The sequence below is a fragment of the Panthera leo genome, chromosome B1, assembly GCF_018350215.1.
Source record: "Panthera leo isolate Ple1 chromosome B1, P.leo_Ple1_pat1.1, whole genome shotgun sequence".
NCBI lineage: Eukaryota > Metazoa > Chordata > Mammalia > Carnivora > Felidae > Panthera > Panthera leo.
In genome coordinates this window covers 204,867,502-204,893,793 of record NC_056682.1, presented here as the reverse complement: position 1 = coordinate 204,893,793, position 26,292 = coordinate 204,867,502, and the positions used below count along the sequence as shown (strand labels likewise).

Here is a 26,292-nt window from a genome sequence, read left to right as displayed (position 1 = left end):
TTCCCAAAGCAATCTATCTACACATTCAATGCAATCCCAATCAAAATAGCACCAGCATTCTTCACAGAGCTAGAACAAACAATCCTAAAATGTGTATGGAATCACAAAAGACCCCAAATAGCCAAAGCAATGTTGAAAAAGAAAACCAAAGCTGGAGGCATCACAATCCTGGACTTGTAGCCTGTACTACAAAGCTGTAGTCATCAAGACAGTATGGTACTGGCACAAGAACAGACACTCAGATCAATGGAATAGAATAGAGAACCCAGAAATGGACCCACAAATGGATGGCCAACTAATCTTTGAGAAAGCAGGAAAGAATATCCAATGGAATCAAGACAGTCTCTTCGGCAAGTGGTGCTGGGAAAACTGGACAGCGACATGCAGAAGAATGAACCTGGACCACTTTCTTACATCATAAATAAAAATAAACTCAAAATGGACAAAAGAACTAAACCTAAAACAGGAAGCCTTCAAAATCCTCGAGGAGAAAGCAGGCAACAACCTCCTTGACCTTGGCTGCAGCAACTTCTTACTTCTTACTCAACACGTCTCTGGAGGCAAGGGAAACAAAAGCAAAAATGAACTATTGGGACCTCATCAAAATAAAAAGCTTCTGTACAGTGAGGGAGACAATCAGCAAAACTAAAAGGCAACCAATGGAATGGAGAAGATATTTGCAAACAACATCCCAGATAAAGGGTTAGTATCCAAAATCTATAAAGAACTTATGAAACTCAACACCCAAAAGCAAAAATGATCCAGTGAAGAAATGGGCAAAAGACATGAATACACACTTCTCCAAAGAAGACATCCAGATGGCCAACCGACATATGAAAAAATGGTCAACATCACTCATCATCAGGGAAATACAAATCAAAGCCACAATGAGATACCACCTCACACCTGTCAGAATGGCTAACATTAACAACTCAGGCAACAACAGATGTTGGCAAGGATGCGGAGAGAGAGGATCTCTTTTGCACTGCTGGTGGGAATGCAAACTGGTGCAGCCACTCTGAAAAACAGTATGGAGGTTCCTCAAAAATTTTAAAATAGAACTATCCTATGACCCAGGAATTGCACTACTAGGTATTTATTCAACGGATACAGGTATGCTGTTTTAAAGGGGCACATGCACCCCAATGTTTATAGCAGCACTATCAACAATAGCCAAACTATGGAAAGAGCCCAAATGTCCATCGATGGATGAATGGATAAAGAAGATGTGGTGCGCACACACACACACACACACACACACACACACACACACACACACACTGGAGTATTACTCAGCAATCAAAAATAGTGAAATCCTGCTATTTGCAACTACCTGGATGGAACTGGAGGGTATTATGCTAAACGAAATTAGTCAGAGAAAGACAAATATCATATGACTTCACTCATATGAGGACTTTAGGATAAAAACAGATAAACATAAGGGAAGGGAGGCAAAAATAACATAAAAACATGGAGGGGGACAAAACATAAGAGAATCTTAAATATGGAGAACAAAAAGGGTTGCTGGAGGGGTTGTGGGAGGGGGACGGGCTAAATGGGTAAGGGGTACTAGGAAATCTACTCCTGGAATTATTGTTGCACTACATGCTAACTAACTTGGATGTAAATTTAAAAATAAATACATTATTAAAAACAAAACAAAGAGCAGAGACCAAATGCAAGGACGGTAAGTAAATTATTGCTCAGTGAAGCAGTGAGAAGCTCAAGGGTTATTCCACAGCACAGAATCCACACTTGGCAGGCTTTTCAAGGCCACAGACCCTGGGCCTTGCATGCAGCTCTCTGAGACCATGCAGTCTCAGTGAGAAACTGCCTGCTGGGAGACACAGTCGCTCCTATATCCTTGATTCTTAGTGAGTATGCATGTCAAAGGTTTACATTACAACCAGGAGGCCAAAGGACTGCAGGACCAGTCTGCTGGTCCTTGTGGCCAGGGCCACATTCTATGTTTGGAGGATCATTACCTCTCTTGGCAGGCTAGGAGGCACTTGTCTCAACCACACAGATGTTGGGAATGGAAATATCCCAAAGGGCTGACAACACTGTCCATGGACCTGTAAAATTGCCAGGAGCACAGTCGGCTCAGTAATTGGCCATGCAGGTTGTGGAGACCCAGACTGGCCTGAGCCAGAGAACCACAGAATGCCTGGATGATTGGAGGCCAAGGGCTGTCTATCTGTGACCTGATTGTCTACTGCTGATCAGTGGGATAGGAGGAAGGATCCAGCTGGTGCCAGGAGATCCCCACCAACCCCCAAGAGGGCTGCACATGGGGGCTGAGAGGCCACTGCAACCAGACATGTGTATCCATACATGTCCACCGAGGTCCCTTGCCAGTCAGAGCTGTGCTGGAACCTGGGGCTGCCCAGGCAGAGTGGGGCCAGCAGCACCCTTCCCAGGAGGGTGGGTGGAAGGGACCTACACAAGTTCTGAGGCCATCCACAACTCTTGACTGGGGTTGAGTTGGATTTGATACAGTGGCCAGATAGATATTTCACTCTTCTTTTAGAGCCTAACACTGACAGGCAGAAAAGAATTGCTCTAGCTCAAACTCTAAGGCAAATGTCACCACAGGTGAGTTCTGTCCATTCTAGAGGTTCACAGAGATAGAGGAGAGATAGAAGATGAGGAAGAGGGTCACTTATACAAAAACCAAACCCTGACCCTGACCCTGGCCTTGACGCAGAACATGAACCTGACCCAGACCCAGACCCTGACCCCAACCTAGATCCTGAACCTGACCTCAAGCCTGACATTGACCCCAACCCATGACCCTAACCCTAATCCTAACCCTAACCCCAAGCCCTAACCAGTTCTTTTGAGATAGCAATACTGTTAATGAGACTTCTAAGTTCTGCTCTTTTGCAAAAAGTTCATCAGCTACTTCATGTTTATACTGGCACTGTATCTTCCCAAATGCACTTGGATAATTCTTTCAGTGTGTTCTTGCAGGCTTCACTATTCTGCTTTCATGGCTTCTTTAAGCAGAGATGTCCAGGAGGCATGCATGACTCTGGGTTTGCCTTTGTAGGGAGAACCTTTCTCCCCTAAGTCAGAATAAGTGCTGATAAATATTTCAGTTTGCTACTTTCAGAGTAGAGTCCTAGTCTAGAACTGCCATACAATTTTGAATTATGTTACTTGTTCTGTTTGTATAATGATTTTTAGTTTTCTATTTTGTACCCTGTCAAACTTCTCAAAAACAATGTACCAAATAAGGTGATGGCTGGCTCTACACTTCAAGATGATTTCCAGTGCTTATGATCTTGATAAATATGCACTATAGATGGGAAGTGCCTGAGCATTCTCCCTCCTGACCTTCCTTATTACTCAAATATGGCCTTAAGTGTTTTCCAACTACTATGCACTTTCCCTCTGATGTGTACAATATGACAACCAGAAAAAGTCCTTCCTGGAACTGAGGGACAAAACCACTAAATATGGAAAACCCTGACTCTCGATCAGCAATGCTTTCAAAGAAAGATCTTGATCAAAAGGGGGAAGTGTGAAAATCAATAAAAAATAAACCTCATTTAACTATAGACAACAAACTGAGGGTTGATGAAGGGGAGGAGAGGGGAGAGGAGGTGGGCAAAGGATGGGCTAAATGGGTGATGGTTATTTTTTTTTAATTTTTTTTTTAAGCTTATTTATTTTTGGGACAGAGAGAGACAGAGCATGAATGGGGGAGGGTCAGAGAGGGAAGGAGACACAGAATCTGAAACAGGCTCCAGGCTCCGAGCTGTCAGCACAGAGCCCAACGCGGGGCTCGAACTCACGGACCGCGAGATCATGACCTGAGCTGAAGTCGGACAGAGAGAGACAGAGCATGAATGGGGGAGGGTCAGAGAGGGAAGGAGACACAGAATCTGAAACAGGCTCCAGGCTCCGAGCTGTCAGCACAGAGCCCAACGCGGGGCTCGAACTCACGGACCGCGAGATCATGACCTGAGCTGAAGTCGGACAGAGAGAGACAGAGCATGAATGGGGGAGGGTCAGAGAGGGAAGGAGACACAGAATCTGAAACAGGCTCCAGGCTCCGAGCTGTCAGCACAGAGCCCAACGCGGGGCTCGAACTCACGGACCGCGAGATCATGACCTGAGCTGAAGTCGGACGCTCAACCGACTGAGCCACCCGGGCGCCCCTAAGGGTGATGGTTATTAAGAAGGTCACTTGTTGGGATCAACACTGGGTGTTATATGTAAGTGACTAATCACTAAATTCTACTCTTTAAACCAATGTTACACTATGTTAACTAACTAGAATGTAAATAAAAAATTGATATTAAAAAAAAAAAAAAAAAAGGAAACCTTATTTAGAATGGAGTTGGAGGCCAGCAGGAGGAGCTCTCATGCCTTACAATACTACTTTAGCTATTACTTTCCTAAGGAGCAGTAGGAATGTTTCAACCTGACCTGGCAACACCTCAGCCAGTGAGAAACGACTACACTTCCCGCTCCCGGTTTACTCCAATGGACTTTCTGTTTACAACAGCCCCTCACAACGCCTGCCTTTCCTCTACAAAAGAGCCTCTTCTAGTGTTTTGGTCTACCTTGCTGGTCTTCCATTGCAATTCTCTGCTATTTCTGAATAAACCTATTTTGGCTGGTAAAATAACTGGCAGTTTTATTTTTAAAGTTAACACTTTATTTTGATTGATGTCTTTAAAAGCCTTATCTTCAAATACAATCACATTCTGAAGTACTAAGGGTTAGGACGTCAACATATAAATTTTTTGGAAGGACACAATTCAACCCATAACAAGGACCCTTGTAAGGGAGGAGGTGCTTTTTGTTCTTGTTTTCTTTGGTTTTTCTTAAAAGTCAACAAAGTGTAGAGATTCAAAGCACAGGTGAGTCAGACTGACAGCTCTAATTCTCGACTCTGTGGCTGTTTAGCTTTGTCACTTTAGACATGCTACTTCAACATTTCTTTGTCTGCAATAAGAAACAATTGTTTGTGCAACAAGAACCAACTACTTTAAAGGGTTCTTGTGATGATCAAATGAAATAACTTCAACGCCTTGACCTAGTGCATGGCACGTGATCAACCAGATAAACCCCAGCTGTTGTGTAGCAGTTATTATTAACACTCATGGTGAATGAGCACTGGTGAGAAGGTGGTAGAAACCTACAGTCATCCGAGCTTGAGGTGACAGACTTGTTTTAGAGACATCGCATGTAATGCCTGGAGACGCAACCTGAAGTCCGCCTGGGGCATGGGAATGGGGTTTGGGTACATGCAACTTACCCAGGAAAGTTCTCGGAAGTGTTAGGGTGTGAGGAGAGCGGAAGAAGCCAACAGGGATGCAATCCCAGGAGCCGCGAGCACAGACTGCATCAGAGTTAACCTCCTCTGAGGCCAAGTGGCTGGACCTTGGCACTGCAACCTGTCAGTCATGGGCTCCAGGTGTGTGCGGAGCGGTACCCTACGGGGACCTCAGCAGCTCCCAGTAGCCTAGGGCGATTCCCCAGAGGAGGGGGCGGCTATGAGCTACCGGTCCCCAGCACACACAGAAGCCGAGGACAGAGGCACCGTCCAGTAAGGGGTCTGGAACGGCGCCTCAACAATGTCTTGGAGTGTAATTCGCACAGGGACACCCTAGTCCAGGAAGTCAGCTTGACCTTCTCTAGGTCACTTAGCGATGCAGCGGCGGCCCAACTTGAAGCCCAGCTCAGAGAGGGCGCCCGCTGCTCAGACCTGCCCAAGAAAGGTGAGGGTTCTGACAGCGAAGGCACTAGACTCAGGAGGCTGAGGTGACACATGCGAAAGCTCCCGGCAGGAGGAATGGCACACGTCCGGTTTTCCTACCCACGGGAAACACCCCCAACACCTCCAGCTGGAAAGCGGGGGCGGGGCCTCGCGGGCGGGAGGGAAGGCGCAAGCGCGCGCGCCGGAAGTGCTCGCAAGAGGACTCTGGGATTACCAGCACCCGGAAGCGTCCGTCTGTTTTGCATATTTCTGGCGCGCCGGCGGACGTGATGACGCCACGAGTCACCGCCTGTTACGCGTGCCAGTTCAAGCTTGTTCTGGGGCTGCTCCCGGAAGCAGCCGGTGCCGAGGGAGAGTTGGGAGGGAGCTCGCAATTGTGAGGGGTGGGGGAGCACGGATCCTGGCCCTGCGGGTGGGCACGATGCGGCTGGGCTCCGGGACCTTTGCCGCCTGCTGCGTAGTGATCGAGGTGCTCGGGGTCGCGCTCTTCCTTCGGGGATTCTTCCCGGCTCCGGTTCGTTCCTCTTCTAGGACGGAGCACCAAGCAGAGCCCCCAGCGCCCGAACCCTCCACTGGTACGGACCCCTCCCCGGCCGTCTCCGCTCCCCTGGCCCCACTTTCTCCAGAGAACCCTCCTTCTGAGCCTCGCCTCTTGGACTTCTCGGGCTACCGGTGCTCGTCTCTTTCATTCTGGTCTCCACACCCAGGAGCCCCCTTTTTACCGCCCCAGCCTCTTTCTGTATCGTTTTGTGGCAACCACCGCTACTAGCCCGCCTCGAATCTCCTCCCTGGTCGCCGCAAAGAAAGCTATCCACACCCTGGTTCTTGCCTCCCCCCGGGTCTGCTCATCCAGCTAACACCCCCCGCCCCATTCCCTGGACAGGCCTTTGGGTCACTCCCTTTTCTAGGCACGTTTTTTGGTTAATAAGACATAACAGGTAAGATACTTGCTGACCCCTCGCGTTTTCTTCTATGACATTCTTCTAAGAGGTTGGTGTTTGTTTGTTTTATTCTCCCCAGTAGCCCTCACCTACCCAGCAGTACAAAAGGCTCTCCCGCTTGGACCAGGGCCACACAATACCAGCCACTGACCATGTAAACACAATTTGTAAACGCTTCCCTATCTCCTACCTGCAGCACTGTTTTGAATCAGTCTCCCTAAAGGTCCAATTTTCAGGACCTTCACGAAGGGACTCCCCTTTTCCAGTATTCACCATGCAGAGGGCAATTTACTGCTTCATACTGGGGCTCTCTCAGTGTATTTGTCACCCCCCGCATTGTCTACCAGTAACAGGTCCTTTTCTTTGGATTGAGGTAGGTAGATATGACAATATCTACGGTGCAAAAGTAGATTACAAGCTGCTTGGATGCTAAGTACAGTTTAAAGTTCAATTTCCTTTTTTCTTTCAAACCTTTTTAGGAGCCAGTTCCAACTGGACCAAGCTCCCACCACCCCTCTTCAGTAAAGTTGTTATTATGCTGATAGATGCCTTGAGAGATGATTTTGTGTTTGGGTCAAAGGGTGTGAAATTTATGCCCTACACGACTTATCTCGTGGAAAAAGGAGCATCTCACAGTTTTGTGGCTGAAGCAAAGCCACCTACAGTTACTATGCCTCGAATCAAGGTAAATGGTTTGACTTTGTTATATACGGGTTGATCTTTGGGAGGTTTGAAGGGGCTGTACTCTTTTACTTGGAGTCCCAATTTTTACTAAGTAGAAGTTAGTTTGGTGTTGTCAACCTGGCTGGGACAATAAAATGCTGAAGAAGCCTCACAAGGTAGGCTAGAACTGAGACCTGTGATTTATGCCCCCTGTCAAGTAGCCAAAGTTCACACTTGTTGGAAAGCGTAAAGTATTTAGATCCAGATCATTCAGGTCAGCCTAATCCAAGAGCTAGTGTCCTCCTTGCTAACCTGGTCTCTAATTGTCAGTGGGTCACCTACATTCCAGAAAGGAGCCTTTAGGGTTAATCCAGTTCATTATGATTTTATAGATGAGAAAGCAAACTCAGATAAGTTCGATAACTCGTCAACGATTGTGGTATGCACAGTGATCAAACCTGCATGATCTGGCCGTTTCTAGTGTTTCTAGTGAATACCTGTTTCAGGTATTCAGCCTAGTGAGTGTGGCTTTAAAGCATATGGTGCTTTACCCAAGAACTATGAGTTGAAAAAAAAAAAAAAATAGTACAGCTTTATTGATTGGCTCAAGAACTGTTTATTAAGCAACTACTATGTGTCAGTATTGTAATGGGTATGCATTTGGGAGAAAATAGTTATCTACCTTCATGGAGCTTTTAGTCACTTAGGAGAGACCTAGCCATTACACAAATGAGTAGACAAATTAATGTTCACTTTTAAAGTGTGATTAATGCATGATGAGAAAGAACAGGATGTGATGCTCATTGCTGGGTGGGTTAGGAGGAGCCCCAATTTAGATTGAGGGTCAGAAAAGCCTATCTGAAGAAATTACATTCAAGTTAAGCTGAGGATGAGTAAAGAGGAGGCAGCAGAAAGGGACAGAGGAGCTTAAAAGTTTGTGACTACGTTGCTAGCATGGTATAAAAGTCCTGGCTAAGCCTTACATCTATGGCTGATCATGTGACACGTCAATATTTGATGAGACGGAGCCACTTCTTGACTCAAAGCTTGGGGCAGCATTTAGTAGGTACTCAGTAACTGTTTACTGGATGGATAAAACAGCCTGGGATTGTAAGGATTAAAACCACATCTTTCATTGGCTCTTTTTCTTGAGTTTCCCACTCTCTGCCACTTTTGGATGTAGTGTGTCCGTCATTAGGCAATATTTATTGAGCATCGTCTGTGTACCACACAGTTTTAGATAAGAGGGATTCAGTGAGGAACAAGACAGCAAGTGCCCTATCCTCATGGAGCTTAATTTCTGATTGAGGGGACAGAAAATATGTAAGTATACAAATAAATAATCAAAGTTTCAGAAAGTGATAAGTGCTATGGAAGAAATCAGGGAGGACATCATGATGGAGTGATGAGGAGCGGGAGGTGGGGAGCACCTTTAGTCAAGAAGCTCAGGAATGGTCTCTTAAGAGTACTCCTCCTGTTGAGCCCAGTCTTGTGAAAGCTGGAAGAAAAGCATTCAGACTCCTTACCATCAGGAGCACTGTCTTTATCTGTTCTATCAGAAGTATGGAAGGAACCCGTTCCTCCTTCGTTCTGGTAAGAAAAGTATTACTAGGAATCTGAGCAGGTGTGTAACAAAATGTGTAAATGGGTGTGCAGACCCGTATGGGGGCCGCTGTGGTTCTTAGGGCCTCCCGTCTCCAGCCCATTTGTGTCATTTCATGAAACCGGTGTTTTGTTTCATTTCGTCTGTTTTGTCTTCAGTCCTTTACAGGTTCTTGGTCCTCGTTCCTCATCAAGGAGGAGCTAGAACAGGAAGTCCATACTGGAGTTAGGGTTACACAGCTCTAGAATTTGGTAGGATTGGGTAGTGTTGGCTAAGGAGTGTGTCCCCTACCCTGCCTTCAGTTAGGGAAGGGACTTCAGTAATCTCAAAGTGTTGATGCAGTTGTCACAAAATGCTGACCTAAATGACTCCAGACTAATGCCCCTCATAGCGTTTTCTCGTGTTAACTAATATGTGACTGCTTTTCCTTTCTTCAGGGAATTTATAGTCACAATAAGGAACAGGTACTGAACAACTGACTGCAGTGAGCACAGAGCACAGGCATTTTCTCATGTGCTGTCACAACAGCCCCATGTTAGGCTTCGGGAGGCAGGTACTGCCATCTTCTCCATTTTCCAGATGAGGAAACAGGCTTGAAGTGGTAAAACCACACAGGTGACATCAGAAACCAAACCTAAGCCTATGTGTGTGTGGCTCCAGAGCCTCTGTTGGTCACAGTGAGTTTACACAGCAGTGCTGCCCAATAGAGTGACCAGGCCACATCCTCTTCCAGTAGTCTCTGCAGAGCCCTCCTTCAGTCTCAGAAGGCAAGAAACTACTATTCCCAAGGCCACAGCAACCACAGGAAGACCTCCAAGGTGATGTCAGGCTTGGGCTCTCACTTAGACTTCCTAGGGCTCTCAGCTGCCTGCATGCCTCCTGCAGTCATGCAGGAGGGTGAAGGGTACTAAATAGTCCCTGCCCTCCTTGAAAATGTCAGTGGAAACCCAGCCTAATATGAGAAGGAGGCAAGTGCCTTATAAAAGCCCCTGGGAAAAGAATGGACAGATTAGACCACGTGGAAACAGAAAACCTTTATGTGGTGGAAGACACTATAAACTAAGTCAACTGACAAATGATAAACTTGGAAAAATCATTTACAGCTGAGATCACAAACAAGATGTTAAGCCCGTGATGTGTAAAGAGAATCTGACGGAAAACAATCCAGTGGCAAAGGATATAAAGAACCCCACAAAGGAAGACATTGAAATGGCGAGTAAACATAGGAAAAGATGTCTTTACTAGTAATCAGGGCAAAGCAAACTAAATCAATCTGTAAACCCAGTTTTTGTCTATCACATTGTAAAAAGTTAAAGATTGGTGATGACCTCTTCCTCACACGAAATGAGGTGGACAGGTACTCTCAACACTGAGCCAAGCCCTGCACTGCCTGTCCAAACAAAGCAGCTCGTGGTGCGCTGGCTTAAACTCTGGGTGCTAACCCAGGCCTTGAGGCTACATGGTCCTGTCCCTGTTTACCTGTCCACCCTCATCTGAGCTGCCTTCCCTCTTCCTGTGTCATTCATCCACAAGGATCCCCATAGCTCTCCGTACCTCAAGTGTGCTGCCCTCCTTCAACCTTGGGTCCTTCACAGATTGCGGTGCTCCCCCTTGGAAAGCCCCGCCTCACCTCCCTTCCCCTCCCCTAGACAACATGTCAGCCTTCAGATCTCAGCTCAGATGGCACTTCCATTGGAAGCTTTTTAAAATAAATGTCCATTAAAATGGTCTTGGTCCAAATACTGGATTGCTTTGTCGGTGCTAAAAAAGAAGAAGCAGCAGCAGCTGTGTGTTTTCTGGGGAAAGAAGTTCATGATATGTTAGCATTTGAAAAACAAAAGCAAGTTGTGGAATTATTTATATAGTTTGTTACCATTTTGGTAAAGAAAAATATGTACCTTTGTGATTGTACACATACAGGAAAAGGTACGGTATGATACTCGCCAAGAGTAACTGGTTACCTAGAAGCAGTAGGATTTCACGGAGGGGGAGAGGCTCACATTTTAAAAAATAATTTCATTGAGATAGAATTTTCATACGATGCAGCGCATACATTTTTATGTGCACAATTTGGTGAGATTTAACAAATGTGGCATAGCCGTGCAACCACCACCACACTCTGGACTTTGATCCGCTACCCCAGGAGTGGTGGTTGTTGCTGTCATTTTGTTGGTTTGTTAGTGTAATCACTTGCCTAAACTCTTTCTGTAGAGTCTGTCTCCTCTGGAGTGCACAGTAACGGGTATGCTCATTTTTATTTTAAATTCTTGTTTTTTATTTTTAAGCTGGTCTTCTGAAAGGTTACCCCTTGGTGAGCATAGTTAGTGGTTAGCCAATGATTGGTCAGAGGTTGTGCTTAAATACATTACGCAGTGGGCCTTCCACCCTTTCCAGGGCTCTATGTATGGTTTGTTCTCACTGTTCAGGCACCTAGTAAGCCTGCCTTCTCACTTTCTGTGTGAGCAGTGCCTTTTGCTCAGCTGGAAGGAACCGGTAACTAGGCACTGTCTGATCTCTCCTGAGTGCACACTCAGCCCCGTGTGTGCATCCAGATTTCAGGAATATGTGGGAGCTTACAGAAATATGCTATAGCTGTCCTTTATATAATATATATTATAATTATATGTATTATATATAATTTATTGTCAAATTGGTTTCCATACAACACCCAGTGCTCATCCCAACAGGTGCCCTCCTCAATGCCCATCACCCACTTTCCCCTCTCCCCCACCCCCCATCAACCCTCAGTTTGTCCTCAATATTTAAGAGTCTCTTATGGTTTGCCTCCTTCCCTCTCTGTAACTCCCCCCACCCCCCTGCGTTCCACTGCCCCTTGGTCTTCTGTTAAGTTTCTCAGGATCCACATATGAGTGAAAACATATGGTATCTGTCTTTCTCTGCCTGACTTATTTCACTTAGCACAGTACCCTCCAGTTCCATCCACGTTGCTGCAAATGGCAGGATTTCATGCTTTCTCATTGCCAAGTAGTATTCCATTGTATATATAAACCACATCTTCTTTATCCATTCATCGCTTGATGGACATTTAGGCTCTTTCCATAATTTGGCTATTGTTGAAAGCACTGCTATAAACATTGGGGTGCATGTGCCCCTATGCCTCAGCACTCCTGCATCCCTTCCTAGTGGTGCTATTGCTGGGTGATAGGGTAGATCTATTTTTAATTTTTTGAAGAACCTCCACGCTGTTTTCCAGAGCACCTGTACTGGCTTGCATTCCCACTAAGAGTACAAGAGGGGTCCCATTTCTCCACATCTTTGCCAGCATCTATAGTCTCCTGATTTGTTCATTTTAGCCACTCTGACCAGTGTGAGGTGGTATCTCAGTGTGGCTTTGATTTGTATTTCCCTGATGAGTGATGTTGAGCATTGTTTCATGTGTCTGTTGGCCACCTGGATGTCTTCTTTGGAAAAGTGTCTGTTCATGTTTTCTGCCCATTTCTTCACTGGATTATTTTTCGGGAGTTGGGTGAGTCCTTTATACATTTTGGATACTAGCCTGATATGTCATTTGCAAATATCTTTTCCCATTCCCTCAGTTGCCTTTTGTTGATTGTTTCCTTTGCAGTGCCGAAGATTTTTATCTCGAGGTCCCAATAGTTCATTTTTGCTTTTAATCCCCTTGCTTTTGGAGACGTGTCGAGTAAGAAATCACTGCAGCTGAGGTCAAAGAGGTTGTTGCCTGTTTTCTCCTCTAGGGTTTTGATGGGTTCCTGTCTCACATTCAGGTCTTTCATCCATTTGGGGTTTATTTTTGTGTATGGTGTAAGAAAGTGGTCTGGTTTCATTCTTCTGCATGTTGCTGTGCAGTTCTTCCAGCACCATTTGCTAAACAGACTGTCTTTTTTCCATTGGATACTCTTTCCTGCTTTGTCAAAGGTTAGTTGGCCATACATTTGTGGGTCCAATTCTGGGTTCTCTGTTCTATTCCATTGGTCTATGTGTCTGTTTTTGTGCCAGGACCATACTGTCTTGATGATTACAGCTTTGTAGTAGACGCTAAAATCTGGGATTGGGATGCCTCCCACTTTAGTTTTCTTCTTCAATATTACTTTGGCTATTCGGGGTCTTTTGTGGTTCCATACAAATTTTAGGGTCGTTTGTTCTAGCTTTGAGCAGAATGCCAGTGCAATTTTGATTGGGATTGCATTGAATGTGTAGATTGCTTTGGGTAGTATTGACATTTTAACAGTATTTATTCTTCCAATCCGTGAGCATGGAATGCTTTTCCATTTCTTTGTGTCTTCTTCAGTTTCCTTCATAAGCTTTCTATAGTTTTCAGCATACAGATTTTACATCTTTGGTTAGGTTTATTCCTAGGTATTTTATGATTCTTGGTGCAATTGTGAATGGGATCAGTTTCTTTATTTGTCTTTCTGTTGCTTTATTATTGGTGTACAAAAATGCAACTGATTTCTGTACTTAATTTTGTATCCTGCGACTTTGCTGAATTCATGTATCAGTTCTAGCAGACTTTTGGTGGAGTCTGTCGGGTTTTCCACGTAGAGTATCCATGTCATCTGCGAAAAGTGAAAGTTGGACTTCTTTGTCAATTTTGATGCCTTTTATTTCATTTTGTTGTCTGGTTGCTGATGCTAGAACTTCCAACACTATGTTAAACAACAGTGATGAGAGTGGACATCCCTGTCATGTTCCTGATCTCAGGGAGAAAGCTCTCAGTTTTTCCCCATTGAGGATGGTGTTAGCTGTGGGCTTCTCATAAATGGCTTTTATGATGTTTAAGTATGTTCCTTCTATCCCAACTTTCTCGAGGGTTTTTACTAAGAAGAGATGCTGTATTTTGTCAAATGCTTTCTCTCCATCTATTGACAGGATCATATGGTTCTTATCTTTTCTTTTATCAATGTGATGTATTACATTGATTGATTTGTGAATGTTGAACCAGCCCTGCAGCCCAGGAATGAATCCCACTTGATCATGGTGAATAATTCTTTTTATATGCTGTTGAATTCAATTTGCTAGTATCTTGTTGGGAATTTTTGCATCCATATTCATCAGGGATATTGGCCTGTAGTTCTCTTTTTTTGCTGGGTCTCTGTCTGGTTTGTGAATCAAAGTAATGCTGGCTTCATAGAATGAGTCCGGAAGTTTTCCTTCCCTTTCTATTTTTTAGAACAGCTTGAGAAGGATAGGTATTATCTCTGCTTTAAATGTCTGGTTGAATTCCCCAGGGAAGCCATCTGGTCCTGGACTCTTATTTGTTGGGAGATTTTTGATAACTGATTGAATTTCTTCACTACCTGTGGATCTGTTCAAATCTTCTATTTCTTCCCGTTTGAGTTTTGGAAGAGTGTGGGTGTCTAGGAATTTGTCCATTTCTCCCAGGTTGTCCAGTTTGTTGGCATATAATTTTTCATAGTAGGCCCTGATAATTGCTTATATTACAGAGGGATTGGTTGTAATAAATCCATTTTCATTTGTGATTTTATCTATTTGGGTCCTTTTTTCTTTTTGAGAAGCTTGGCTAGAGGTTTATCAATTTTGTTTACTTTTTCAAAAAAAACAACTCTTAGTTTCATTGATCTGCTCTACTGTTTTTTTGTTTTTGTTTTTGTTTTTGTTTTTAGATTCTATATTGTTTATTTCTGCTCTGGTCTTCGTTATTTCTCTTCTGCTGGGTTTGGGATTTCTTTGCTGTTCTGCTTCTAGTTCCTCTAGGTGTGCTGTTAGATTTTGTTTGGGGGATTTTTTCTTGTTCCTTGAGATAGGCCTGGATTACCGTGTATTTTCCTCGTAGGACTGCCTTTGCTGCATCCCAAAGGGTTTGGATTGTCATGTGTTCGTTTTCATTTGTTTCCGTATATTTTTTAATTTCTTCTCTAATTGCCTGGCTGACCCATTGGTTCTTTAGTAGGATGTTCTTTAACCTCTATGCATTTGGAGGTTTTCCAAACTTTTTCCTGTGGTTGATTTCAAGTTTCATAGCATTGTGACCCAGATGTGACTTTTTTTTTTTAATTTTTTTTTTAACGTTGATTTATTTTTGGGACAGAGCGAGACAGAGCATGAACGGGGGAGGGGCAGAGAGAGAGGGAGACACAGAACCGGAAGCAGGCTCCAGGCTCCGGGCCATCAGCCCGGAGCCCGGCGCGGGGCTCGAACCCACGGTCCGCGAGATCGTGACCTGAGCCGAAGTCGGCCGCTCAACCGACTGCGCCACCCGGGCGCCCCCAGATGTGACTTTTCAATGTTAGCCCTTTCTCTTACCAGAAACAGCACCGGCCCCTCAGGCAGCTGTAAGGCTGGCCTTCCTTGCTCCCAACACATCCGGCACGGGGCTTCTCTGAGCAGTTCCAGGTCAGACGGATCCCCGTGGCTGCTATATTGCAGGGGTAGGAGAAGGGGAGCAGGCCATGGTAAACAGCACAGGGACCCACAGCTCTTCCTGAGATTCAGTAGTTTGTCTTAGATAAGAACTCCTCAATTTGTTTTATATCCTTGATGAGCTTTCAAAGTCTGGAAATGGTTGCTTTTGGCAGTTTGGTCCCATTTGTCATTGCTCTTATGGGAGGAGATATGCCAAGCTCCTCTGGCATTCCAGAAGTCAGGTTAATCCATGTTTGCATTTTTAGCTGTTAAAGAAGTCCTGGAAAACTTAGTATGCCTGTTGGCACTGTCCAGATTTCTGTTTATTTCAGTACATAGGTCCCTGGGTGCCAGTATCATGGGTTGTTGGATAACTCCAGATCATAGGAGACACATGACCTGTTACAGTGGCCTCTTAGACTCTATGCTAAAATGAGGGAGGTTGTTGACATAACTCTACATCAGAAAGGTATTGGCAATATGTCACGCCTACCCTTTCTTCCCAGAAATTTCAGTAGGGTGTGTGTGTGTGTGTGTGTGTGTGTGTGTGTGTGTGTGGAGCAGGGGTGTCCCACCAGCAACCTGGGCCCGTTAACGATGGGAATTCCTGAGAGTTTTTGCTTAGAGACTGCTTTCCTCCCAGGTGTGTGTGAGAAGCTGTTCATCCACTCAAGGTGGACATTAGAATTGCTGTGTTGTAAGATCAGTACATGGAGTTTGCTCATCACACAGAGCAGATTTGAAGCTTAGGTGAGGACCTGACAGGTGGTTGAGTAAACAGATTTGCGTTTTCGATGCATAACACACTTTGCCATCTGCTTCAGTTGCTGTAACTCACGGCTTTCCTGTCCACCACTGTCATCCAGCTGCCCGCAGCCTCCTCCATCCTCCCATTGGCTGAAATACAACAAAGTCTTTGTGATCAGGTTTGCTAGCTTTGCCAGAACGTATGTGCAGCTTTCCCCTTTGTCTTAACACTGACCCACCCTCCAGTATTGAGGATGCCCTAGTTTTATGCTTTCCTCTTTCATCCATAAAATGATTTTTGGCACCCCTTCCCTCGCTGTGCTTTGGATTCCATGGTCTAAGTTCTCAAATGTTTCCTCCTGCAGGCACTGATGACAGGGAGCCTCCCTGGCTTCATCGATGTTGTCAGGAACCTCAATTCCCCTGCACTGCTGGAAGACAATGTGATCACACAGGCAAAAGCAGCTGGGAAAAGAATGATCTTTTATGGAGATGAAACTTGGGTGAAATTATTCCCACAGCATTTTGTGGAATATGATGGAACAACCTCATTTTTTGTGTCAGATTATACAGAGGTCAGGTTTTCAAATAAGAAAATTTTGTCATGATAGATGGAGTCTGATATACTCTTAGAGGCAACATCGTTTTGTATGTGGCTTTTATTAGTATATTGGGAGTAGTATGGAGAGGTTGTAAAAATTGTCCATTCATTCACATAATCAGTTACGGCCCAGGGACATGAACCCTGATGCAGTTGTGATCAAAATTCTCTTGGAACAGCCAAGCGCCTGTTGATGGGGGTACAGAGGATCAGGGCCAGCCAGCAAGGAGCCATTTAAGCTGAGTTTTGAGAAGTGAGTAGGGACTTCCCAAGTGGACAGAATGGCGGGCGCAGCATCTGTACAGGGCAGAGCCTGAGGACTCCGTCGCCTCTCTGGGATCTTTGAGGATGTTCTCCTGTTAGTGTGGTGGCATCCCCAGTGGAGAGGTGGGAGGACAGATGGTGAGCTGGGCGGAGCCTGGTCCTGAGGGGCATTTCCCTGTGCTGGGAGTGCAGTCTCCAACAAGAAAGAGGGCATGATTAGTCCCGTAGTTAGAACGCTGACCCTGGCTGAGACCCTGGATGTCTCAATCAGTTGAGCATCTGACTCTTTATTTCAGCTCAGGTCATGGTCCCAGGATGGTGGGATTGAGCCCGCGTCAGGCTCTGTGCTGAGTGTGGAACCTCCTTGAGATTCTCCCACCCTCCCTTTCTCCCTCTGCCCCTCTCTGCCCACTCGTGTGCTCTCTCTCTCTAAAATCAATCAATCAATCAATCAATCAATCAATTTAAAGACAGTTGACCCTGGTCAACTCCAGAGGGAGTCCCCATAGACTAGAGGCACACGCACAGCAGCTCAATTTGCTGGGCCTCGTGGAGCATCTGCAGTCTTGCTTAGGTTGATATCCTTTCCTGAAGTTGATGTCTGTAGATGAAGCAGTTACTGAGTTTTCTCGTCCTCTGTCTCATCAATTAGAGACCCTTCCCTTTGTAGTGACTTTCCAGTGGGAGGGAGGTGGGCCAGCTGAGTGGTCAGGGCTGACCAGGCTCCCGGCTCTCAGTGGCTGCTCTACTAGTTGCCGAAAGCTGTGTCTTTCCTCCCAGAGCAGCCTTCTCATAGGACACTCAGCTTCAGCCCAGAGGTCATCTGAACTCTGGCACCTGTGTGACCTGGCTATCTGCTTAGTGTTAGTTAACTCCCAGCATGGATCCTGCAGAGTTTTTTTTAGAATAATACTTCTCATTGAAATTATCTGTATAACATGTTCTATCTGTAACTTAGAAATGTGAAACAGTATTAGTAAAAGCTTAATCTAATGCTAATATTTATTTATTTTTATTTTTTTAATGTTTATTTATTTTTGAGAGAGACAGAGACAGAATGTGAGTGGGTTAGGGGCAGAGAGAGAGGGAGACACAGAATCCGAAGCAGGATCCAGGCCCCGAGCTGTCAGCACAGAGCCTGACACGGGGCTCGAACTCACGAACTGTGAGATCATGACCTGGCTCCAGGCCTCGAGCTGTCAGCACAGAGCCTGACGCGGGGCTCGAACTCACGAACTGTGAGATCATGACCTGAGCCGAAGTCGGACGCTCAACCGACTGAGCCACCCAGGCACCCCTTGTTTAATTTTTTTATGACAGCTTTTTCTGTTTGTTTATTAGGGTTTTTTGCTCTTTTCAGACTCTTAGTCCTGTTACCTAAAATAAATGCTTAGGTTTTAAAAGGACTGTATCACTTTCTCTTGGAGAGTGAAGATCAAGGGAAACGAGGAGTTATTCATACTTACTTTTCCCCCTTTACAGGTGGATGATAATGTTACAAGGCATTTGGATAAAGTATTAAAAAGAGGGGATTGGGATGTGTTAATCCTCCACTACCTTGGGCTGGACCACATCGGCCACATTTCCGGGCCCAGCAGCCCCCTGATCGGGCACAAACTCAGCGAGATGGACAACATCCTGATGAAGATCCACACCTCGCTGCTGTCCGAGGTGAGGCTCACTGTGGAGCGCCGTGGAGTGCTAGAGTCACTGTGCCAGCGTCTCCTAGGAGAAACCAAGTTCCTGAAGTGGACTTGGGACCTACGTGAATGCCACGCCCACCATCATTCAGTTCACCTGTAAGCACAGAGCACAGGCTCAGCCTCCAGCAGCTCTGGTTTTGTCTACCACTCACCCACTTAAGCAGCTACTAGTTCCAGAATGCCTTTTATATCATTGTTCCTGTCTGGGCATGTGTGGAGCTTATACTCTTGCCAGGAAGGACAAACAAGGGGCATAATAAATGAATACATAAGTATACTGGAAAGTGATTAGTGCCAGAGGAGAGCATAGGGCAAGAGGTGGGAACAGCATCTGAGAGAGAAGCTGTGATTTTAAACCGTGAGATGAAAGCAGCTGTCCTTCAGGACGTGTGAGATGTGAGTGGAGCCTTGAAAGGAGAGAGGGGCGGATCCGCCATCTGTGAAGGTGCGTTCCAGGTGAAGAGGCAGTAGCGGTAAGGCAGAGCCTGCTGGGCAAATCCGAGAACAGCAAAGGCCCTTTGCTGGAACGCTGGGGCTAAGGGGCAGCCCCGTTTGACACACAGGAGACAGGCCTGACAAGGAGGGCACCTTGGCTCTCGCAGCTCGGCAATGGCAGACAGAAACCAAGCTCAAATCCTCTGCCTTCGGAGGCCCTAAATGTACCCCTCCTGGGCTCTGTGACCTCCAAGTGATTCTGTTTTATTTATGGTACTCTTTGACTTTAACCCTTTGATCTTGTAAGCTCATAGGTTAAAAAAAAGTCTAACACGTTTAGAAAGAGCTACTATTTATAGAGTACAGCTAAAATCTAAAGTTTTTCCTTAACAAGAGCATGCGTTCTCCTCAGTCTGAATGCAACTGAAATATTTTTCCTTTGCATTGTAGGAAAGAGAGAATCTTTCACCCAATTTGCTGGTTCTTTGTGGTGATCATGGAATGTCGGAAACAGGAAGTCACGGGGCCTCTTCCATGGAGGAAGTTAACACCCCCCTGATCTTAATCAGTTCTGCATTTGAAAGGAAGCCTGGTGAGGATTTAGGAATGTTTACTATTCTCCTTTTTTTTTTAATGTCTATTTTTAAGAGAGTGAACACGTGTGCACGGCAGGAGGGGGGAGGGGTGGAGGGTGGGTAGAGAGAGGGGAGGGCAGAGGATCCAAGCAGGCTCCATGCTGACAGCAGAGAGCCCGATGCGGGGCTTGAACTCATGAACCATGAGCTCATGACCTGAGCTGAAGTTGGACACTTAACTGACTGAGCCACCCAGGCACCCCGGGATGTTTACTGTTTTAAAACGGTATTTTACGTAACTTCTTTCTATAGTCTGATTTTAAATTTAAAAATCAATTTTGGGAAGCTGGGTGTGTCTGAAATACCCTGAGCAATGTGAAGATGAGAAGTAGTGGGACAGGGTGCAGCCAGGGTTTGGAGTTTACATTTCTCACCCCGATTCTTATAATGCAGACATTTCTTGTGGAAATTTTGTTGTATGAATGTCACTGCCTGAATATCTGGAGGTGCTAATAAAAATTACCAGCAGCTTGGAGACATCTGAACACATATATGAACTAAAAGAAAGAGACGTTAGTAATTAAAATTTTTATAAACTATCCATCTTTGGAAACTATTAAGGGTCAGAGCAGGACTACCTGAGGGCCCATCTTTCAGCATTAAGACACCCAACTCTCCACCCCAAACACACACGGGCAGCTCTGACCCATGCAGGCCGGCCTGCTTCACAGCTATCTGCCCTCCCTCACCCTGCACTTGAGGCTGGCCTCTGCCTCCTCGCTTTACCACACGCTCACCTTCGCCCACCAGTTATCTCTGAGTTGAACACTCTGGCTTCCTTTCACGCAATCCTTCCATACCATTTGGCACTTCTGACTCCTAGTTCTGGGACCTCCCATGTGTCTGGTTTTCCTCCTAACTCTCACTTTGGTGTCTAGTCAGCTGTCTTTCTTCTCTGGTCTCCAGTCTCCAGACTGTCTACTCAGCTGCCTGTCTGACACCTCCACTTGGGTCTCCCACAGGTAGAGAAATGACAGCTTCACATCCTAGTCTGCCCTCTCATGTTGCTCTGCCAGCAAATGGCACCTTCGTGTGATTCTTCCAATCGGAAACCTAGGTGTCTCTCTTCACCCTCCTTCTCCCTTGCTCCCCACATTCCAGACCATCCCCGATCTCCCGTACATAAAACCTTTCAGTAGCTAAACTTTGGGTCAGGTAAGTCCTACATGAGGTTTCTTTCCTACCAAACAGCTTCATCCTGAGCCATATTCATCACTATTCACTATGTCCTGTCCTCTGCCCTTCCCATGGGTCCTCCAAGTGGCAAGCTCTTCCCCACATGCCCCCGACTCTGTCGCCACATCAGATCCAGTCATCCTTGGTTTCATCTGACGTCAGTTGCTCATCCACGAGACCAAATTGCCTTCCCTCTGTTCATTTTTCACAGCATTCTGTGCATCCTTCCATCATTCTTTGCTTAGATTGTAGTTAAAGACTTAGATGTGACGCGTGTAATATCTGCCTCCTCTCTGCACTTCAGCTATAGTCGGGCATGACCTAGTCTATTTTGTTCATTGGTACATGCCTGCCTTGGGACTAAACATTGCCTGGTATATGATCAGTGCCAAAAAGAATTGTTGAATGAATGAATCTTCCACTTGCTTGAGGATTGGTTGGGGCAGAACTCCACTGACTTCCTTCTGTCTTTTAATAGTGCTTTCTCCCCTCGGACATCTGACCCCCTAAAATATAAGTCCTTGGCTCTTGTGACCTGGGCCTTTCCATTCTAGGTGTCTTGCCTGCCTTCCAGTGAAGGCTCTACTCACCAGAAAACCAACTTCCTACACCTGACTTTCCCACACTGTGTACCCAAAGCAGGGTCCTGTGTGGCTCCCCTACCTGAGCGAGAGCCCATGCCAGAAACAGTCTTTCCACTCATCCATCCAGTGGAGGTACGCTGAGTACCTGTGGTGGGCCAGGCACTGCGCCGGACACTGTGGGCAGCCTTCACCCTCAGGGGCCTCGTAGTGTGGGGAGGAAGAGAGACAACCAAGTGGGTGGTTTTTATTGTGCGTTGTTAGGTTATTGTTGAACTATAGCGTTGAAGTTTCGTCTTCAAGGTGGGCATTTAAGAATCTCCTTGGGAGGCCTGGCTGCGTCTTCAGAGCCAGGAGCAGCCAGGGCAGCTGCATGCGCGGATGCCTGACAACTGACCGCAGTGCCAACGGTGGGTGGGTTCCAAGCTTTTTGTTATCTGTACATTTGTTTCCAGAATGGTTGTGTTCGGTAGTCTCATTATGCTGATTTTATGAGCCAGGACTGCGCTGTATCTAGTTCGCTCAGAGTCAGTATTAATTTTAGGACAGTGCATGTCCAGTCCCCCTGCCCCCAGCGCTGCCCTTACACAACCGCTGATCTTTTTTCCACCTCTATAGATTTGTCTCTTCTGGACATTCATGTACATGGACCCCGTAGTACCGGGCCCTGTGTGAGTGGCTGTTGATTACTGAGCATGATGTTTTCAAGGTTCTTCCACAGTTGTATCCGGTGTCAGGACTTCACTCCTCTGTTTGGCTACATTGTTGTGCAGATAGACCACATTGTGTATCCACGCATTAGCTGATAGATACATGGGTTGTTTCCACTTCTCAGCTGTTAGAAATAATGTTACTGTAAACATTTGGAAAGAAGTTGCGTGCACAGATGTTTTCATATGGTGTTGTTTTCTTTTGCCAATACAGCTTTGCCCCTATGTCCCTCCTCTGTGCTGTTATTGTCAAGTACGTTATATTTTTACATGTTACAAACTGAAGACCTAACTGTATATGTGTTTTATATAATAGTTTTTTAATTCAGTAAGAAGGTAAATATGTTTTTATGTGTTCTATAATTGTATAATTACTTTTACTGATGCTCTTTGCTTCTTTTATGGATCAGAATTAACCATGGAGTCACTTGCTTTCAGCCTAAAGAACTTCCTTTAGTATTTCTTATAATCCAGGTTTGCTAGCAATTAATAGTTTCTTTTTTATTTTGTTTTTTGTTGTTGTTGTTGTTGTTGTTTTTACCCTGGGTGTCTTTATGTTGCCTTCATTTTTGAAAGATAGTTTTGCTGGATGTAAGACTCTTAGCTGACCATTCTTTTCTCTTCCAGTGCTTTGGATATGCTATCCCACTGCCTTCTGGCCTCCACAGTTTTGGATGACACATCATCCCAGTCTACCTGGGCTTCCCTTCTCGTCTTTCAGAATTTTTTTTTTAATTTTTTTAATGCTTAGCTATTTTTGAGGGAGGGAGGGAGGGAGAGAGAGAGAGAGCGAGCAGGGGAGGGGCAGAGAGAGAGGGAGACAGAGGATCCAAAGCAGGCTCCATGCTGACAGCAGAGAGCCCAATGTGGGGTTCGAACTCACAAACCATGAGATTATGACCTGAGCTTAAGTCGAACGCTTAACCGACTGAGCCACCCAGCGCCTCCAGCTCTTGTATTATGCTATGCATGTTTTGTGTTTATCCAACTTGGAGTCCGTTGAGGCTTTTGGATGTGTAGATGAATAGTTCTCATCAAATTTGGGAATTTTTCTGTTTTTCAGATTGTATATTTTTTTATCAATTTGACTTTAAATTTGGTGATTCTTCTGCCAGTTCAAAATCTGCTATTCAGCTATGGTGAATTTTTCGTTTCAGTTACTGTGTTTTTCATTTTCACACTTTCCATTTGGTTCTTTTCTTTATAATTTCTGTTTCTTTGTTGATAATCACTATGTGATGACAACATTGTCATCAGACCTTCCTTTACTTGTTTATGCATAGTTTCCTGGAGCTCTTTGTGCATATTTACTGTGGCTGCTGAAAAGACAGTCTGTTACCTCTAGCATCTGGGCCCTTCCCTGGGAGGTTCTGTTGCTTTCCCTTCTGAGTTTTACTTTCCTGTTTCTTTGCATAATTACTCACAGTTTTCAATGAAAACTGAACATCTCAAATAATCTATTGTAGCAACTCTGGATGCTGCAGGTCTGCCCACCCCCCAGCCCGGGCCTGTCTTCATTGTCGTTTCCTTGTTTATTTACTGAGTGCCGTGGCTTGACCATTTCAGTGAGGTCATCTCCCACAGCGTGAAGTCTGCTGTTGCTCCTGTGCGGGGACAGCAGCGCTGGGGTGACCGCAGACTCAGTGGCTCTCTGTTGCTGTCACACCCAGCTGTCAGGCTCCACTCACTGCCAGCTGACTGCCTTATTTTCAACAGTTTGTGATAAATGTGCTTCACAATCTGATCTCATATTTGAGCCCCTTTGAAGGGTTCTTTCTGAGGCCGTTCTCTGAGGCGGTTCTGAGCCTTCTTGCTGTCTTCTCCCCAGGCCCTCCTCTCTGAGCACTTAGCTGGCCTGTGGTTTAGCTTGTGGCTGTCACGAAGCTACCAGTCTCCTCTCAGCTGCCCACCTCCAAAATCTCCATTGTTTTAAAGAGCATTCCTAGGTGTGAATTCACCACCTTCTATTCCAAACAAAGTCAGTTCTTTTGTGGGGAGTTTTGCTCTGTTTTGTGGCCTGCCCTGGGCGGTTTCTCTGAGCCACAGTTTCTAGTTATGGGTGGTAACAACAGTCCCCTTCTCTTGGGGGCTCTGTGTAGTCGCCTCTGGTCTTTCTGCTAGCCTATTCTGGGGGCAGCCTCCACCCGGCAAGACTGGTGTAAGGGTGAGTGGGCCCCAGTACTGTAGGCCTTTTATGCCTTGCATAGAAATTCTGGGTGAGGCTGGGCAGGACAAGGTAGCTCCCAGCCACTCCACTGCTGTTGAGGGTGTGCACTACACAGCTGAGGAGGATGAGCAATGCTGGCAGCCTGTTCCTCGCAGGGAGAGCACAGAGCCCTCCACAGGGCCCCGGGGGGAGAGGGAGCCCTGTGTTCTTCAGTGCACCCTCTCAGAGTAGTCTGTGTCCCACGGAGCTGCAGATGGCGGGGGGAGAGAGTGGGTCGTGGTTCCTCAAGGGCCTCACACTCTCCCGTTCCTACCAAGCTTTAGATTTTCTTGAACAAAGGTTTCTGTATTTGCCGTATGCCCTAGATGGTTTCCGGAGGCTATAAATCATTGTGCTGGTGGTGGTTTTTATGCTCTTTACCAGTTATGCTTGTTCTCCTGGCAAGCTGACCCACAGAACTCCCATGCCACCATTCCTAATAGGTCTTTGCAGGCTTATTTTTAGCCTACAAATTCATGTACATTTTTGTTGCTTGTTTTAATAATAAAAAAAAATCTTTCTCATGGTTCGTGGGTTCGAGCCCCGCGTCAGGCTCTGTGCTGACAGCTCGGAGCCTGGAGCCTGCTTCGGATTCTGTCACTCCCTCTTTCTCTGCCCCTCCCCTGCTCACACTGTCTCTCTCTGTCTCTTAAAAATAAATAAACGTTTAAAAAATGTAAAAAAAAAAATCTTAAGGCGTTTATTGATCTGAAAGATAAGCACTTTGGGATTGTGTGCCATGTGATTTCATACACCCCCAGCCTGCTACTGTCCACCCCCAGAGTTCCAACCTCCCAATAAAGAGAAGCACAGATCTGGGTCCATCCAGGGTCAGGGGGTCCCAGAAGGAGATCATGCTTGTGCTTCACTTCCACATAGGGCAGAGCAGGTATATTTTGTCTCCCTCCTGCTACCAGGATGTAAACTCCATGAAGAGAGGGAGGGACTTTGCCTGTTCTTTCATATTCTGCCCCTCCAGCCTGGAATACTGGCACATCGTGGCTGTCAGTATTTGCTGATTGAATGTGTGAAAGGTGGCTTAGCTGTACAGAGCATGTTGCTAGGGCCAGTGGAGATGAGGCAGGTGGGAGAAGGCCTGGCTGCTGGAGGGGGAGAATGATTTTCTGAAATGCGTTTCCTTCTTCCATGAGATAAAACCCACTCTGTAATGTGATCTGCCTTGTATTAGTATTACAGAATTGCAGTTATCAAAATATTGCTGGCAAGGGCTAGTCACACTAATCAATGGAGCAAAATCAAGAGGTGAAAAGTAGACCCCAGTAGCATTTGGTGACAAAAGGTGGCATTTCACAGCAGTGGAGAAAAGACAAGGCATTCCAGAAGTGATGTCATGACCTTCTAGAAAAAAAAAATTATGCTAGGAATCTACCTCATTCTTTAAACCTGTGTAAATTCCGGATCAAAACATTTAAATCTTTTTTTGAAACACTCTTTGTTATGTGAGTTTTCAGACCTGCAAAAGTAGGCAAAGCCCGCCACCCAGTTTCAGTGTTCATGGGCCGTTACAGCCAATCTTACATCTTCCGTCCTTCTCGCTCACTTTCCTCTCCTTTCTTGCTTGGAAGTAGGTCTCTAGAAGATGTGTGCTCTTACTTTCTTAATGTAGCACGTTTAAAATATAGTATTAAGTCCTTAATTCATCAAATGGTCAGTGTTCAAATCTCCAATGTCGGTCTCCCTCTTTGGTTGTTTGAGCTGAGATACCAGTAAGATCCACGCACTGAGATTGGTTGATGTAACCCTTTACGCTCTCTTCCGTCTATAGGTCCCCGCTCCATCCTCTTTTATTTTCCCACAGTTTATTTGTTGAAGAAGTGTGGCTATTTGTCCTGGGAAGTCTCTCTCTACACTGTCTGCTAACATATCCTCTGTGAACCCTGTCTGACCAGGAGGCAGATTCAGATCCCGTCGGCTGGTTTTCATAAGG

General features: G+C 45.6%; 1 protein-coding gene across 10 annotated transcripts in view; it reads left to right on the top strand.

Annotated features, from left to right (window-relative positions):
• The first annotated feature begins 6,046 nt into the window (after positions 1 to 6,046).
• The window catches only part of PIGG (phosphatidylinositol glycan anchor biosynthesis class G), a 56,075-nt gene continuing 35,829 nt past the window's right edge, over positions 6,047 to 26,292 (top strand). For 5 of the 10 annotated variants that reach the window (XR_006202057.1, XR_006202058.1, XR_006202059.1 and 2 more), the window contains exons 1-5: positions 6,047 to 6,309; positions 7,155 to 7,360; positions 16,399 to 16,608; positions 18,381 to 18,569; positions 19,487 to 19,628. Coding sequence is in view for 7 of the 10 variants with exons in the window: in XM_042937187.1 (XP_042793121.1) it covers positions 6,156 to 6,309; positions 7,155 to 7,360; positions 16,399 to 16,608; positions 18,381 to 18,569; positions 19,487 to 19,628 (901 nt within the window). In the remaining 3 variants the exon portion in view is untranslated. Of the gene's footprint in view, positions 6,310 to 6,331; positions 6,673 to 7,154; positions 7,361 to 16,398; positions 16,609 to 18,380; positions 18,570 to 19,486; positions 19,629 to 26,292 lie in introns of those variants that run through there. The other 5 variants (XM_042937188.1, XM_042937184.1, XM_042937189.1 and 2 more) reach the window with 3 other exon arrangements.